The 17,107-nt window shown below is 42.4% G+C and overlaps 1 protein-coding gene across 2 annotated transcripts in view; it reads right to left on the minus strand.

Moving 5' to 3' along the window:
- GRID2 (glutamate ionotropic receptor delta type subunit 2) overlaps window positions 1–15,978 on the minus strand; it is a 685,769-nt gene extending 669,791 nt beyond the window's left edge. For both annotated transcript variants that reach the window (XM_042812758.1, XM_042812757.1), the window contains exon 1: window positions 15,891–15,978. In XM_042812758.1, coding sequence (XP_042668692.1) covers window positions 15,891–15,978 — 88 coding nt within the window. The remainder of the gene's footprint in view (window positions 1–15,890) is intronic.
- Between the last annotated feature and the right edge of the window lie 1,129 nt (window positions 15,979–17,107).

The raw sequence follows: 17,107 nt of genomic DNA on the forward strand, positions 1-17,107 counted from the left end.
CTTGGCTGCGCAATTTATGATTACGGGTTAGAAAACTGAAAAAAAAATATCTTATCTGATCTTCACTTTTGTCGTGCATAAAAGCAGCTGAATACTGTATACAGAACAGCAGACTAAGGAATAGTGAGTTTGGTACTGTGCCCAGGAAAGTTAGCCCTAGGACCCAAACTGATGCCATACTGTGGAAATGACAACAGCAAGAACCTAAAAATCCTATTTTATGAGGAACAGACTGATAAATAAGCAATTTTAAGAAGATTTTGATTCTGGCTCCAAAAATTATGTTGTGTTAATAAATATAATCTGTCAGCACAGATGGGGAAAATAAGAGGTAATAGAAGTAGAAACATTTCCCTACATAGTTTCAGGCTAAAACTATTACTGAAGCTTTCTCTCGCCTTTCTGGAAACATGAATACAAGAGCATTGTCCTGGGGCATAAAACCAAGTAAATGAAGTTGACAAGAAACAACAAGACAGCAAGATTACAGGAACTTTACCACAGACCGCTTTTTACTACATACGCAGCACATAAAACAGAGCCGTGATCTCAGGTGGGACTGTGCTATTAACACAACATGAACACTAAGCAATGCTGTTAGATGAATAGCAACAGGGAACATGGTACACTTCTTGTAGCTTAGCTATAAGTTTCAGTGACAGCTGTTGCCTGAAAAGCTGTTGCCTCAGAAACTTCTCCCCTTCCTAGCTACTATTATGCCAGATCTCACATGCAGTCACGTTATCTTAGAGGTCTGGACCTCCAAAAAGCCCAAGGATATTGCTTGCAATACGAGTACTCTGACGATAAATGTCATTGTAGGTATCAAACTCACTCTGGAGGAACTGGCCCGAGACAAACAACTGCTTGTGGTAAGTATCTGCCAAGCAGCAGAAAACTCTCCTCTTGCTTGGCTTTGCCCCTTGGCATTTCGAGAAACCGCTGCTCTGCATGTAAAGTCTGTACTCTCCCTTGTAAGTGGCATCTGTGGAAGAAGAATAAGGGCAAATTTGCATGTGATGGGGATGAGAAGCAATAAGTTTTTTTGGAAATAAGAAAGGTAGGCAGTAGCATACACACAAAGCAGGAGGGTCAAGGTGGTCAGGACCATATCCTAGTCTACTTGGAAAGGTATGAAAGGAGGGTAACATTACACCCGGTCCATAGTATGCACAATCTGACACAAAGCTATGAGCTGGATTTGTTGCCACAAACAGCTCTATGGTAGACATGATACAGGTTACCCAGCACCTAGTAAGCATGAAGCTCCATTGCAGAGGCAAGTTTTCTGACTGGTGAGTGTAAGCTGGCCACTTCTATTTCATCACCCTATTCTTTACTAAAATGAGTAAAAAAATCCATCTATTCTTGCTTTTTCATTTCTAAATCAGATAAGAAATGAAACAAAAGCCTTCCAGGGTAAACAACAACAAAAAGGAAAAAAAAGAAGAAGAAAAAAGCAAACAAAAATCAACAAAAATACCCTTAAAATAAGACAAAGTTCCATTCACTGTGCCTCAGGTAAACATTTTCTATCACAATGGAAGGTGCCTCTCTGTATCCTCTCTCTCAAATGGAATAAAGTAAAATAATTCTCAGTGATAGTACAATACAATGGTTGGTTGGATTGAGCCACAGACAGCTAAGAAATCTTTCACTTAGCCTGGTTTTATAGAAGCTTAAGCAAGAAGCTTCATAGGTGATTAATCCTTCCATGTGAAAATCTGGGAAAGTAGAGTGAGTTACTGGGGGCAGACTGGAATTTCTCGAGATCTTTATACCTAAAGTAATAAGAGAAAGAGCTCTGATTCTTACAAAAAGGAGAAAGTTTTCGTTGTATTTCTGCAAGGAAAAATAATAAATAAAAAGCATAAAGGGCAAGGGCTGATATGTTATCTAGAGAAACCGCTCTTAGCACGTCTTTACTAAATGGACCACATAGCCATTGCACCAACAGACGTGTGTATATTCGCTGAGCTGAACTAGGATATAAAACAACTAAACACAGTCTGTCATTACTAGATTTTTCTTCTTATTCCCATCTTTAAATATCAAGTAAGATTTAGCCCCTTATTAATATGAGTAAAACAGCCTTTATACAGTTGCACAAATTATTTTCTAACAGATACCAATAAGTTTCACTGACTTTCAGAACAGCTTCAAAACTGCTCTTACTAGAAGTTAAATTATTTCTGCATGTTCAGCTGAGAGAAGTCTGGGAATGGAGACATTCTGCTACTGAGAACATTTTCAACCACAGATCACTCTCTAAGTATAGACTGACATTCACGTACAGAGCAGGCTGAGTGGTTAAGTGGTGTTCAAAACCCCATAGGAATACTAAGCAAACAACTGCTTCTCAGTCCACGAGAGCTAAATGATAAGGAATGGCTCATCAATGAATCTTTTTAAGCACACATGGTGAGCACATTCCCTTTTTATTTCACTGTACAAACTGTATGTGTAGTTACCACTGAATTGTTACTGTGATGTGAATGAGAAGTGGTTGTAATTAGAAGGGATTCTGCTGCAGTAGAAACAGGCATCACTATTTTCATATACCACAAATAATTACTCCTTTATGTGAGCTGAGTGTGTTACTCAAAATATCAGTAGGCAGTGGTTCCCACAAAGAGTTTGCAGATCCTTTAACTAAATACTAATTTAGAGTTAGTTAGACTTTCTACACACTGTGACTCCTCTGTTCTTTCTGGGAAATATGGAGATTTTTAAGAAGTACTGATCCTCACTAGCAGATGGTAGTAGCACTTTGTCACAGCATTATTACATATAAGTTAACACTTCAGAATTTTAATGCAACAGCTCCAAGACATACTTCTCAAACCCCTCAATAAAAGAGTCATTTCAAAGCATGCAGCTACAGCTGCTGCTGTCCACTTACTTCTTAACATCATGTGAAGTAGTTTTTGAAACAGTAGTATTAAAAATGATAACATATATTAGAACACAAATTGGTGCAGGGGAACTTGTGAAATTAATCACAACTGATAACGTCTCTTGAATTGATAAAATCATGACAAAATACCTCACCATCGTGTTTACTTCTGCAGTAGCCTCAAAAATCAAACACTGGTTATTAATAAGCAGCAAATACTTGCTTATTCCATGCAAGATTCCTCAATGTGGAAGGGAAAGAAAAGAATTTGTACTTGTTCTAAAAGGAGGATTTAGCAGGATGAAGGAATGGAGACTACTGCAATGACTTTAACACTTCCAAAGCACAGACACCAACGATTTCAGTATTCCCTTTGTTACTCCAAGCTATTGCTGCAAAACGATGCAAGGATCTTGTTTACTTATATATAAAGTTAGCCTCTCTCTCCCTTTCGTGTTTTAGGTGGAAGTCTATAAACTTTGTATTTTCTGAAAACAGTTACACTCCTTCCTTGACACAACACAAAGCCTCAATTAATTCTGGCTTCAGGGACGTTTAGCAGTCTTGCAAAAAAAAAAAAATGGGGAAAAATTACACCTCTTTTTAAAAAAAAGTGCTTTTAAAAAAAAACCACCATGGTACTCTAGTGAACAGCATTTTTAACTCCTAAATCCTGCAGAAGATTATTTTCAGCAATAACAGTTTCTAAGTACTATCATTATTTACCTTTCCCCAAGAAGGCATTTACCTTCTTATTCCATACATCATTCAGTACTGTTATCAGAGATCATTGATCTCAAACAGAAATACATCTAAAAACCTATTATCCCCAAGTCTCACTGTGCCTCATTTAAAGGAAATGCAGGTCAGCGACTGTCTCTTAGTTTTTTTGTAGCTGGGCTAATCAAGGCTGATGTTGAAAGAAAACCAGGCTTTGGCCTCAACAGCCCAAAGGAAGACACATGCTACCAGATAAACATGAAAACAGATCTGCTCACCAATCTGGACCTTCACTGATTAGATATCTAAGTTTTAAGGCAAACTATGCAACTATTCAAGAAGGAGAAAGCTAGTCCTCTCTCTCTCTCTCTCTCTCTCTCTCTCTCTCTCTCTCCCTCTCTCTCCCCCGTTGAAAGACACCGCAGGCTTTGAATCCAGAAGCATGATGCATTATTTTCCTTTTCCTTCCTTCCTTAATTAGGTCAAAAGCCAATGGAGCAGAAGCTGTGGCTGTGTGCATCCCTTCCTCCCACTCACCAACCACAAACGCTGAGCTTTCATGCAGGCACAGTACGGAGCAGCAAAAAACTGCTGCACAGAGGAAGATTATTTAATCAGAGGGATAATGCCAAGGCACAGGAAGGTACAATACGCCCAGAATTATCCTGGGAGCTGAGGAGGAAGATGGCACTTCAGCACTTGTTGTATATATATGTGTACAATAGTATGAGATACTATGAAAATAAAATTGATCTAATTTTTCTGTAAATTAACCAGGTGCAATTATCAGCTAAAGAAAAAAAATAAAGATTGTACCACACATATCAAATACTTTACAGTGAAATTATGGAGGTTGGACACAAAGAAACAATCACATATCCTAATCTATAATTTAGTTTCCTTTAAATTCTGTATTATCTTCCACATATATTGTTCTCAACCCATTGTTTTTATTACATTATACAATATTATACTGTATTATTTGTCTTCTCAGTAATATTTGGGCCAGCCCAGTGCTTCACACCTCTGGATTTCCCAACTTTCCTTATATGTATGCACATACACTTCCTTTGTATACTCTGTCTCCAATTTTTCAACCTTGGTTTCCAAACAAGATCACATTACCTGTCATCCTCTTAAAATTATCCTAGTGTGTTGCTGAGGCTCCAAATTCATCCTGTACTCCTCTGCTACTCAACCAGCTGTCACTACTACTAACCACTCCATCCCCTTCCAATGGTCCCTCAGAAAAGGCATCACCAAAATCACCCACATTACCCCTGTTCCTAGAGACTGCCTGCTGCAGAGAAAAGTCACAAGAAAGCTTTGGTTCCTGAAGATTCATTCTGTCTTTACTTGCAAAATCCTTCTCTCCTTGAATGCACGCATGGCTGTGGTGTCCCTAAGACATCAACCACCATGATGGCAACAATCAGGACCACTGACTGTTCATTCCCGGCTCATACATGATACACAGGCCACACTTCTCTCTTTCCCACTCCCCTCAGCCATTTTATTTTAAGCAGTTGATATTTCAAACAGGTTGCAGGAGTTTGTTTGTTTGTTTGTTTCCCATTACAAGCAAAAGTAAGAGAAGGTTTCCAAGATGATACGTGTTTCTCACCCACCTACAGGTTGTACAGCAATACAATTCTGTCACAGGAGAGTTACTCCAAGGAGTCACAGCATTACTTATGCAGATTGCTTCAATACTTTGATGGCTTTCTAGAAACTTCACGTGGCTAACTAACAAGCATGTAAGTTCTCTAAGAACCATTGATTGTACTTAAATTGCTCTTTTAAACAGATTAGAGTATTTTGCAACATAATTTTCCACCTTTCCCAGAAGGGATTTTCCTTCTACCTAGATGTCTTATAAAATTGTGCTGTGAAATATTTGTGCAAACAAAAGACACAAAGGGAATGCACGTGCAGGAAGTATGAAATAGCTCCTGCGCTACTAATAACCAGAGTAAAATACTGGCAGTTGATAAGAATGACTGTTTTATTTTGCCAATGTAACCAGTTTCACTAGCAAACAAGCATTGCGGGTAGCGATTACACAAACATTGCTAGCCCCCCTTTCCTGGCAATTATCTTAACTCACACTACTGTAACCTTTGTTACCCTGTGAGACAAACGAGGAAAGTACTGCCATCAGCCACACCGTACCTGTCCTGTCACTACATCCCTGAAGACATATCTACGTACTTTCACTCCTATGTACACATGGTTATCATTCACAAGCATGAATGAACGAATTTGTCTCTCAAAACACACCAAAAGATTTGAAACTTTGTTTCCTGGTGTAGGAGCTGCCTGGCTTGCAGAGATGCAAGCCTCCTCTTTCACTACATCTTGAAATCTTCTGACAGACCAACTTTTTGTTCCGCATTTGTACAGCTTCTCACACAGTGGGGTTCCACTGCATGATTTATATTCATGTTACAACTTCCTGCCTTCAAGTGAAAAACCTCCCTAATCTCTGCATTGTCACTTATAAGATAGAAACTAATTTCGTCCTAAATTAAAGAATAATTCCTCTGCTTACTGAAAAAAAATACTTATTTAAACATTATATGTACAGACATAAATACATTCCCTATTGCTAGTTATAAAGCTGTAGAGTGGAGATGGCATGTGAGGAGTATCTCCACTGTAGAGTGGAGATGGCATCAGAGGAGAGACTTACAGGAAGAGCACAGGTGAATAAAGTGCAGTAGCTTTTGGTTCTACAGGGTCACAAAGGGGAGAGTTGAAATAGGACTGAATAGTGGGGGGACTGGATGTCTCAAAAAAGATCAAATCAGTGGAACTCAGAGAAAGAAAAAGCAGATTTGTCTGCGCAAATAACAGATATGTTATGGCATACTTAACTTCATTTGATTGAAGAGAAAAAAAAATATAGGAAGCCTTCCCCAAAAGCTATGCCTCCTAATTTATTATGTTGGCCTTCAACTACGTAGATGGCTATTGGTGGTATGGCAGTGGAAATTAAACCTTTCCACCAATGTTCCATTACATGTTATTCCGGTGTGACAGATGGCAGCACAAGGGCAGTCTGACAAAATGGCAACTGACATGGAAGTGCATACGAAGCAAAGGAGTGTCACTGAATTCCTCCATGCACAAAGAATTGCATTCACTGACATTCATCAATGCTTGCTGAACATTTACAGAGACCAAAAACAGTGAATGTGAGCACACTGAGACGGTGGATAGTATGTTTCAGCAGTGGTGACAGTGGGTTACCTCTGCTGGTGCATACTTTCACAAGCTCAGCACGCAGGTTCTCGTTCAACACTGACGAAAACCCAGTTAGTGGTGGTGATTGTGTTGAAAAACAACGTTTTGTAGCCCATAATCTGTTCTAGCAAATAGTGTTCTTGTGCTCTTTGTATCTGTTGTCTTTTCCACAGAAAAAAATAGGATGCATTATTTTCAGCGCAACCTATGTATTTAGGAGTACACAATACAGCTACTGTCACATCCGTCTGCCATAAGCATGAGATATGAGAAAGAAATGAATAAAAAATATCAAAAAGGAAAAGACTACATGTTTCAATACGGCTGGTACAAGAGCCTTTTTCTTGCCATTTAACACAGCCCGTACCACGCTAGCCTAAACTGGCTTTGCTGAGTGAGAAATGGATATTTTCTGCCCTCCTTTTCCCTTTAACAACCACTCAGTAAATAAAATGGCTTTAAAATATTCTCAGACATTTAGGGTGAGCACTCTAGAGCATGCAGCAACAAATGTCCTTGCTTAATAGTTTTGTCCACAGATCTCTCTGCTGTGCATTTTCAGTCCAGACTGTACTGCCAGGTAACTTTCAGTACTGATTTCAGTACTAAACTCTGCAATAGTGTCTCCTCACCTGAAAAAGACAACTGGCATCTTTTTCACTGAAAGAGTGGTACGGTGCTGGAACAGGCTGCCCAGAGAGGTCGTGGAAGCCCTGTCCCTGAAGGTGTTAAAGGCCAGGTTGGATGGGGCCTGGGCAACCTGATCTAGTACTTGAGCTAGCAGCTGGCAACCTTGCCTGTGGTAGTGGGGTTAGAACCTGAAGGTCCTTGAGGTCCAACCCAAGACATTCTATGATTCTTTGTTTCTGTAATCTTCAAAAAACCCCAGTGGCTCAGGAGGCAAAGCTCTCTACAGCCAGAGTAAGCACTTAAAAGATAAATCAAGTTACTTTATGTCATCAAATCCGGATCCTGAGCGCAGCATTTGAGAACTGGAGTGGCAGAGCAGGAAAGCTTGCCTTGTGAGCATTCTCATTCCTCTATTTAACATGAATGTGCAGAAGTGTGCATTATTATATTTGTGTAAAAGAAAAATGAGGCACAGCAAATCCAGGCCAATATTCAGGTCTGCTGATGTGTCATCCTCTGCTCTCTCTGCAGCTCTCATCCAGAGCTACTTTCCCCAGCACCAGAATGGTGCTACTTGATTTTGATTTATTGCAAGTGAATTATTATAATGAAATCACCAACTTGATTTAAGCCTCTGAGATGGATACGGTTGGACTAACAAAAAAAAATTGTTCTGCAAAACAAGCAATTACTGTTAGGTTCACTGGATATTGGCCTTAGCCATCCAACTGATTATAGAAAGTTAATGATTTAAAAAGCAATGAAGAAATAAGAGATTAAATCCTTTAAATTTGCATGAAATGCTCCGAGAGGAATTTTATAGTGATTTTCACTGCATATTTTATTAGATATGTGATATTTTATTCATGGGTAAAGCAAATATAACAATTAGGAATAATTAGCATTTCAGCACAGAGTGTTATCTAATAGGTTAGAATACACATATAATTCTTCATTTAAATTCTAGGTTTTCACATTTTCCCCTTTCTGGTTCAGAACTTTTCCATTTAGTATAGCACTTACAGGAATATTACACAGCTCCTGGAAAAACAGAAACAGAGAACTAGTGTCTCTTGCCTTTGATATCTTATTTTCTTCTGCTCCTTGCATTTTTACTCAGCTTCCTTTTCTATTTCCTCCGGAGTATAACTTGTCATATACCCAGCGTAACTTTCAGGAAACTTTTCCCTTTCATCTTTTTTTTTTTTCCACCATGCTTCCACGTCATTTCAAAACTTATGTATGCAATGGGAACCTAATTTAAATCTAACCCTGCACATATAAATGGGATATCCATCAGAAAAAAAAAACTGACCAAAAAAAATACAGTATTCATCCCTGCACCAAGTCCTCCACAGTAAGTTGAATACTGTCCAAAAATATTATAGTAACTATTTTATCCTTTCTCATAACACAAGTATAAATTTGTATTGTTTTTTGGTTTTGTTTTTGTTTTTTTAATGCAACGCTTAGAGCTCACAGAATATGCTTTCCTTGAGCTGATGTAATTACCCAAATCAAAGCAGGAACTCTCTAGCTGAAGTACACTGAAGTACAATACAGAATACCAAACAGCACCTTTGCTGAATTAAGTATACCATGACTGAAACAAGCATGTAAATTTTGAACCTTGCAGAATTACACCACACTATTCCAAGCCCTCTCCTTTGCCAAGTTTCACAACTGCCATCCAAATGCCAGTACATTTCATCTGCTAACCTTCAATTCAGTCAGTGTCCTCCATGTTATACAGATCAGTAATAACTCTCCAGACCACATACACCATTATTAATAATAGCAGCTGGAGGCACAAGAAAATCTCTCCCTTGGTCCTCCATCTCTCACATAATCATTTGGTAAACAATAACCAGAAAACAAAACCTGATACCTATAATGAAAAACAACAGAGGAAAGAGTCCTTCTGACACTCATGGGAAGATACTTACAGACATAAAACATAACACAAAAAAGATACCCTTTTCTCACCCATCTTTCCACTAATTAGTTCTATCATAGTCTGTGTTTAAATTACTACCTCTATGTAAAGTACGTATCACTAAAAATCTGCATCAGAGAAAACAGCTCTTTCTCTTCTGTGAACTGCTTCAAATAAATAAGCCAGGAAAGACTTTAGGCTCTGGAGATTTCAACCGTGCCTGCATTATCTAGTGTCAAAGATGGTTTAACTAGTGCCACACAACACACATTTAGCACATACTCAGTATCAAGTATCACATTCCTGTAGATCAGTATTTCACCTTCTCCAGTAGTCTACTAGGAGTGAAGGAGCATTTTGCTTGGTCCAAGACATTAACTTTTGGGGCAGAAACTGGGCTTTGCACAGGAAGACAGTCCAGAGCTTCATATAACATTTTCTACAGCTCTAGAAGAAGGCCAGTTTCATGCCTACCTCTTCACTTAACAGGAAAGTGATACTGAATGTTTAACATTCACGATATAGAAAGACACAATAATATCACAAAAGTAAATGGATAGCACTTGTATCCTAGAAGCCCAGCAGGAAGCTAGCTGCTAGACAGCCAGTCAGCTAGGGTACAAAATGCTCCAGAGAAACTTCACTTTTCATGCCCAGTTTCCAGCTGTCACAATAGGATTTCTGGCCAACTGAGTGTCATGCTTTAATGCTGAGCTGTGATTTCCACGCTTACTTCTTGGCATTCATAGGCAGCACAAATAAAAGAGAATATGTAGAGCTGTCAGAGATGGATATCAGCATGAGGGAAGGCATGATCTGACTATAGCATCTACGGGTTGCAGAGGTGTGGAGCTGCCCAGGCTTCAGCAAGGATGGCAAGTATGCCTCCGAAATCAAGGTTTTCTTCCAATTTCACCAGCGTGGATAACTCTTTTAATTTTTTCCTCCCAGATTTCAAGTTAATTAAAAAGAAAAAAGAAAAAATGAAGGTGACATTTGACTTTGTAGATGCAGACAGATATCCTAATCTGCCTCACCAGCATGCCACCTGAAGTCAATATTCCATATAACAGGCTATCATGTATTGTAATATATTTTTACAGAACATTATTTCAAATTTCTATTATTTTCTGATATTTGCTCTAAATACAAACCATCCTATAAATATTGATCACTTGAGTCCAAAGAGCAACAGCAGTAAGCTATGTTCAATAAGTTTTACGAACACTGAAGGCATGAAACACAAAGTATGTTTGGAGGGTAGGCAGATAACAAGAGTTTTGCCATGCTTTAATACGTAATTCAGTTAATTAGGAAATTAATTAGAAATTGATAGCCCAGTAGAACTAGTCTTTTGTACAGATCATTTTTAAAACCATTGCTAGCCTGCTCAAATAAGATCAAGCAACTGAGCAGCAGTGACAAAGAGTAAAAATAGAAACCTCAAAAGGCAAAAGCCTCCAATAAATTTCAGCAAAAAACAGACTGTCATGGCAGATTATAGATAGCTATATATCAAATGGAAGAAAATGATGTAAGTTCAAGTCTATATCTAGGGAGTAACCTAATGGCTTGCAAAAGTCATCTCCTGCCAATACCACTTGCTTTACAGGGCCTGGGAGTGGAAAAGAACCATACTTAATGCCTTTGTTCATTAAGTTAAATGAACCTTAGTTGGTAGGTTTATGTAGTCACAGTCTTAAAAGATTTTTCTCCAGTGTGTTTTTCCAAAGATGGCACTGTGAGAATAAAGGCTCTGTGCATCCATAAGTAGTCATCTGAAAGCACACAGCAGCAGCAGCCGCAGTGATTGCTATGTCAGGCATTTGTTAGGAAGTCACTTGAAATTGGATGGCTGTTTTTTGTTTCGTTTTTTTTTTTCCCCTCAGTCTTTATATAAGGACAAAGAAGTTGAAATAATGGTAAGAGTTATTTAAGAACATGAAAGGGAGCCGCCTGCCATAGTCAGCAATCCACAGGATCAGTTAAAAATCTTCTGAAGTGCCAAAACGACTCACCTGGAACATGACAGACTCTGAATCAGGCCCTAATGATCACTAAGGAACACTCAAGAAAGCAGTGGCAGTGGCAAACAGACCTTTGGAGGACAGCAAACCGTAGTCCAAAGCATGGAAAGCTATCCCTCTGTAGCAGCAAAGTAGCTGGCACTAAAACACATTCCAGGGACAGAAGTACTAGTGGAAATTTAAGCTCTGAGTGAGAGTTTAATAAACAGGACATATAGATAGAAACACTGAGTGTGTCACAGAATATAGCTGCTAACAAACTCTACTGGCTGTTAAGCCGCAGCACACTGTAGTTAGGGTCCTTAGCTGCAGGTAGGTTTAAAGTAAGCGAATAACCTTGGTACATTATACAGCAGGAAAAACAGAAATGAAAGCTCATCTGTAGGTATTGCAGGCACTACAGGCACCTACAGATTTGGGATTTATTTTTTCAATAAATCCATTTTACTTTCGTGTCCTGAGCTTTAAAAAATATGCAAGAACAGTGACACACACTGCATACCTTCCAACAAGGCTTTACCAACAGCAGATCAAATTAAATTCCTATTACCAGTGCAAAGAACAAAACAAGCCAAGTGCACTGTACTACAACAGCTAACAGGCAAAACAACTACCTTTCTCTTACAGCACACGTTTGGTTTTTTTGTTGTTGGGTTTGTTTTCTTTTTTTGTATTCTTCTATTGCAATGCCACTACCATCTCAACAAGTGTTAAGCCCCGTGTTGCAAATGCCTTGCTATTTCTGGTACTTCTGTACTATGGTACAGAAAAGCTCAAGAGCATGAAACAGCTCAGGACTCAGCAATGCCTAGAGTTTGCTAACACAAGGAATGTTGCTCTCCTGTCCCACAAACTCTGCAAGCTGAAGGGAAGGGAAGAGCAGGCCTATTTTTTTCTCCTGAAAAAAAAAAAAAAAAAAAGGAAAACAAAAGTGCATGTAATACATATACATATTAAATACTGTGCAAATCTGTATACTAACACATACGTACATGTTTGATCTTAGCATTGGAAATAAAAAAAACTAGGGATAGTACACAACTAAGTGTCCACGGTTGAAGCCACTGATGAATGTAAAGAAAAAACTCACAATAATCGGGGTATCTGAACTACTGCTTTGCAGTGCTGCATTGAATTAATCTTTAAAAATACTTCAGTGTATTTTTTTCAACAAAAACTTTTGCACCTGCAGTATGTAACCACTGCCTTAAGTGATTTTGCTGCATCTAATACACACGTTTGCATTTGTTACTATATGCACAGTAGATAAGCCGTATGCACATGCAAATACATTACTACCTACGTATGCCAAGGCAAGAAATAAGAACGAGTGCAAAGTACAAAATATAAAAGCACAAGACCATCAACTGTAGAAAACACAAAGCAGACACAAATTGTGCAGTTGACAAGGAATGCCACCTAATCCCTGCTTAATTAAAGCAGGGTTCTAAACTCCTGTTTAGGGAGTGAGTAGTGTGGGATGACTGATGTATGAAGAAAATACTAGGCAGCGTGGCTAATCTCAAAGACTTTGGAGCTTTCCAGCTACATAAATCAGAGGGAGTTTTTGAATAGCCTCATAAAACACAAAATCATTGCCATTCCACTCACGACTGTCACCATTCTTCCTACAGCATACAGATCATTAGGAAACTTCTAAGCAATCAAGTAATGTGGGGCTGATGAAATTACTCAATCAATGCTGAGGGAAGCAACATAAGACAGAATCGCACAGCTCTGACATGGTAACCCTGCCTTTTTCTTTTACATAGAGAGGTGAGGAGAATTGCAGAGGATTCGATTCATTTCAACGTTTTCACAACGGTGCTCAGTGTGGTCGTTCTCAACCACGAGCTTCTATTTGTAACAGCAGGGCAGGAGAAATGCACTACGAGCAGCCCTACCCACATCCAAATTATGACATAGAAAAATGCTTATTTTTAAGTATGCACATTCACACATGCACAGACCTGTTCTAAATGGTCATAAGTGGCAGCTTATCATCGTTCACTGGACAGGAATGTGAGAAAGCATATCTCATAGGTGAGTACCAGACACCATTCCCCTCCCACCACCATCACCAATTCTTTAAACCCTGCCCACTAATTCCAACACTTTCATTGTCTCAGGAGCAGCTGAGTTGTTACATTCTTTGATACAGTAAACATTCCTGATAACATACCGAAGGACACACAGGCAGCCAAGAAGAGTTAGTGTGCTGCAATGAAAAAGCACCATCAGTGCCACCAGAGAAATGATATGCACAGATAGAATGGTATCTCTTATGACTGCATCCCCCTCCCTTACTTACAAAAATATTTTCCGCTTGCATTTACTAATACTGTAAAATTACAGAAAGATACCGCTTCTGATTTGTTTGTTGCCTTAAGGCATCAGTACTGCCTCTGGTAGTATTTCTTTTCCCCTGAACTGAGCATTCTGTTTTCTTTGGCTTTATGAGTCCTTCTGTGGGCAATTTGTTCACAGAGTCCTCTGCTGCTCCTTTTCATAACTCATTTAGATAAATGCAGTTCATTATTTATCTTTAAATATTTTATATTTAAGTTCACTCGGCACAATTGGAAAACAGAAGGGGTCAGAACACTCAGGTCACTCAACACAGGATACTGTCAAGTTGGAACATTCGTATGTCTGCCCACTTACTGTTGGCACAGTTCTACATTCAGGTCATTTCTTTGCAATATATTTGTTTTAATAGATTTAAAGCTCTGCACAACCCATATCTATTTGCCATTTTCATGGCAACATAAACCAGTCCATAAAAGGAGCTAATCCCCTTGTCAACTGCACTAATTGTCTCTCAAGACAAATTAATTGTGTGAGAAGCAACTACTTGGGTATTTTTTTTTTTTTCCAGCAAGGATTTACTGCTCTGATGCATCTAACCACTAATGGCATTATAAAAAAACGGTAAAAGTGTTGCATCCTCAGTATATAACAAGCGAAACATCAAAATACCATTAACGTGAAAACAGAAAAGCTGTCGCCTCCCCCGTTGCTGCTGCAGATCCCAGCGCTCCCTCAGCCAGGAATCGGGGCAGGAAACCGCCGAGAAACTCCCGGTCTATTACTCAGCCAAGATTTATCCCCAAATCCTAAAATGTGACCACTTTGTTGCAAGCTCCCAAGTATGAAATTGTAAGGCAGACCGTCTCCTAGTGTCGCTTCGACAGTTTACAGCTATAGAAGGAAATGTTTAAAACAAGTCCTTCTCCCTTTAAAAGGAGGGCACCTAGCGCTGCTTTCCCTGAGCGATATTCGCTGCTCCAGCCGCACTCAGCAAAGAGTACTGACCCCTATAAAGTTGCGGCACCTCAGGGAAGCGGCCGCTCGAGAGCTTGGGCATGGGAAGGAGGGAGGGGTCAGCGCAGAAACCGGAGTCCGACAGAAAGCTCCGGCCGGCCGGGCCCTACAAACACCGTTCCCACAGAGCCCCACCGGCAGACATGTTTATGAAGCCGCCCCCGGCAACGGGCAGGCACCGCCCAGGGGACCCCCCCGAGGCCCCAGATGCCCCTTCCTCGGGGCAGCGCTGCGACCGCCGCCCCCACCAGTCCGCGCTCCGGCACCGCCTGCGTGCCGAGCCTGCAGATGGGCGAGCGGCAGCGGAGCGGGGGCAGCGCCCTCCACTCCCCGGACCGGCGCGAGGGTGGGGGGAGGAACGGCCCGCTGCGGACATCCTCTGGCTATCGGAGGAGGGCCGCACGTTCCCCGAGGCTGAGCCTGCGGAGGGGCACCCTTCTGGATAGCAGCGGCGGTTGAAGCCCTGTACTCCCTCCTCAGCTGAAGGTGCGGGTGGAGCTGAGCATCGCGATCACCCCACCGCCAGCCGCCCCGCTCCTGCATGGGGGAAGCCGGGCATCCTTCCCGGCGCGGCCGCGGGAGGCGCCCTGGGTGTCGAAGCGGGGGAGCGGGGCAGGACCCCCCCCTCCACCCGCCCTTGCGGCCGGCCGCCCGCGGAGGGGAAGCGCTCACGTTTCCAAACCACCTGTTCCGCCAAGGGAGAGTAGGGCTGGGGGGCTTCAATTCGCAGCCGTGCTGTTGGGGAGGGGGGAGACCTAAGGTTCGCCCTCGGCCCGGGGCAGGAGGGTGGCAGGGTGAGGGGCTGGCGAGAGCGAGTAACAGTCCCCGAGCCTCGGACCCCCCGAGAGGTAGCCGCGCGGATCCTCAAGGTCTAAAGCACGCACATAGCCCGCCGGAAAGAAAGCTTCCCTCACGGCACTAAGGGGAAAGCAGGACGCCGGAGATCCTTGCGGGAAGCAATTACGGGAGTGGAGCGAACAACACATAATCAGCGAGAGAAGGATGAAAGAGAGCTGGGGCTGCGGGGAGGGGGAAGCCTGCCAACAGAAAAGAGGATGCAAAGGAGAGCTGAAAGTGTCCAGCGGCACCGGAAGACGCAGCACCCCCTTACCGATATGAATGATTGAATCTGCAATCGCCGCTTTCCAGGTTCGAGTCCAACAGACGGACACAACCAGGATGAGGGAGAAAACTTCCATCTCCGGCGGAGCTCCAGGCTTTGTAAGGACGGCTTTCTCGGTGAAACGATGGCACCGCGGAGGATGGCGCGGCGCAGGAAGCCCAAGAGTTTGAGGTGCCGGAGGAGCGCGTAAATCCCGCTGGCAAGCGCACGGCTGCGGCTGGGCGAGGGGCGAGCTTGGGGCTCCGGGCGCCTCTCCCCTCGGCGAGAGCCCGCGTCACTTCGGAGGACTCCCGGGCAGCAGAGTTGCTGGGAGAGCCGGCAGCAAATCCATCGAGCCCGGGCGCCGCCGCGGGCAGCAGCCGCCTCTGCCGGTCAGACCATCCTCATCCTTCCGCCGGGTCCAGAGAGCCGCTCGGTCCCGGCTGCTGCACGGCAACTTCCAACCCACACGGCGCAGACACGCAGACACACACGAGCACACGCGCACGCACGCACACACGAACAAACCCTCTCGGCCAGAGGAGCCCCGGGAGCCCGCAGCAAGGAGCTCGCCTTCAGGGAGGGAGGAGGAGTGAGGAAGCGGGAGGGCAGGCGATCCCGGTGCCAGCAGCCGGATTCCTGCAGGAAAAGCCCCCCCGGAGGCCAAAAAACAAAGTGAACTTCAAGGTAATGCGGATAGTAACGCAGAGATCTCCCCCCACCCTCGGCTTAAAAATCGCTTCCCACAACTGGAAGAAAACAAAAAAAAAAAAAAAAAAAAAAAAAGGGGGGGGGGGGGGGGGGCAAAAAGAGATAATTTTGCAAATGAAGCCCAGCGTGCAGGTCTCTGTCACGCGAGTGGTTGGACAGAGCAGGAGCAAGGAGTGCCTGGAGCACAGCAGAAGAAAGCAATGATGGTCTGCAGGATGCTTTCGGAGCTCCCTTTGCTGGTGGGATGCAGAGAGCTGGCGGCTTCGGCACCAGCCAGCACGTTGCCTAGAAATGGATCACCTAGGAGAAGGAGAGAGAGCGAAAGATAAGTGCTATCAGCCAGAGAGGGAGAAACAGAGAGAGCGAGCGAGCGCGCTTCTCTCTAATAACCACCTCCTCCCCCTATCTGCAATACGAGGGAGAAACAAAATAGAGCTCTCATCTCCCTTGAAATCTTCAACTGGGACTGAGGAAGAGACATAGACAGGAGTGCACGCAGCCTAAAAATACACTGG

The sequence above is a fragment of the Centrocercus urophasianus genome, unplaced genomic scaffold (assembly GCF_019232065.1).
Source record: "Centrocercus urophasianus isolate 14NV4802_14NV808 unplaced genomic scaffold, USGS_Curo_1.0 seq_13, whole genome shotgun sequence".
Lineage (NCBI taxonomy): Eukaryota > Metazoa > Chordata > Aves > Galliformes > Phasianidae > Centrocercus > Centrocercus urophasianus.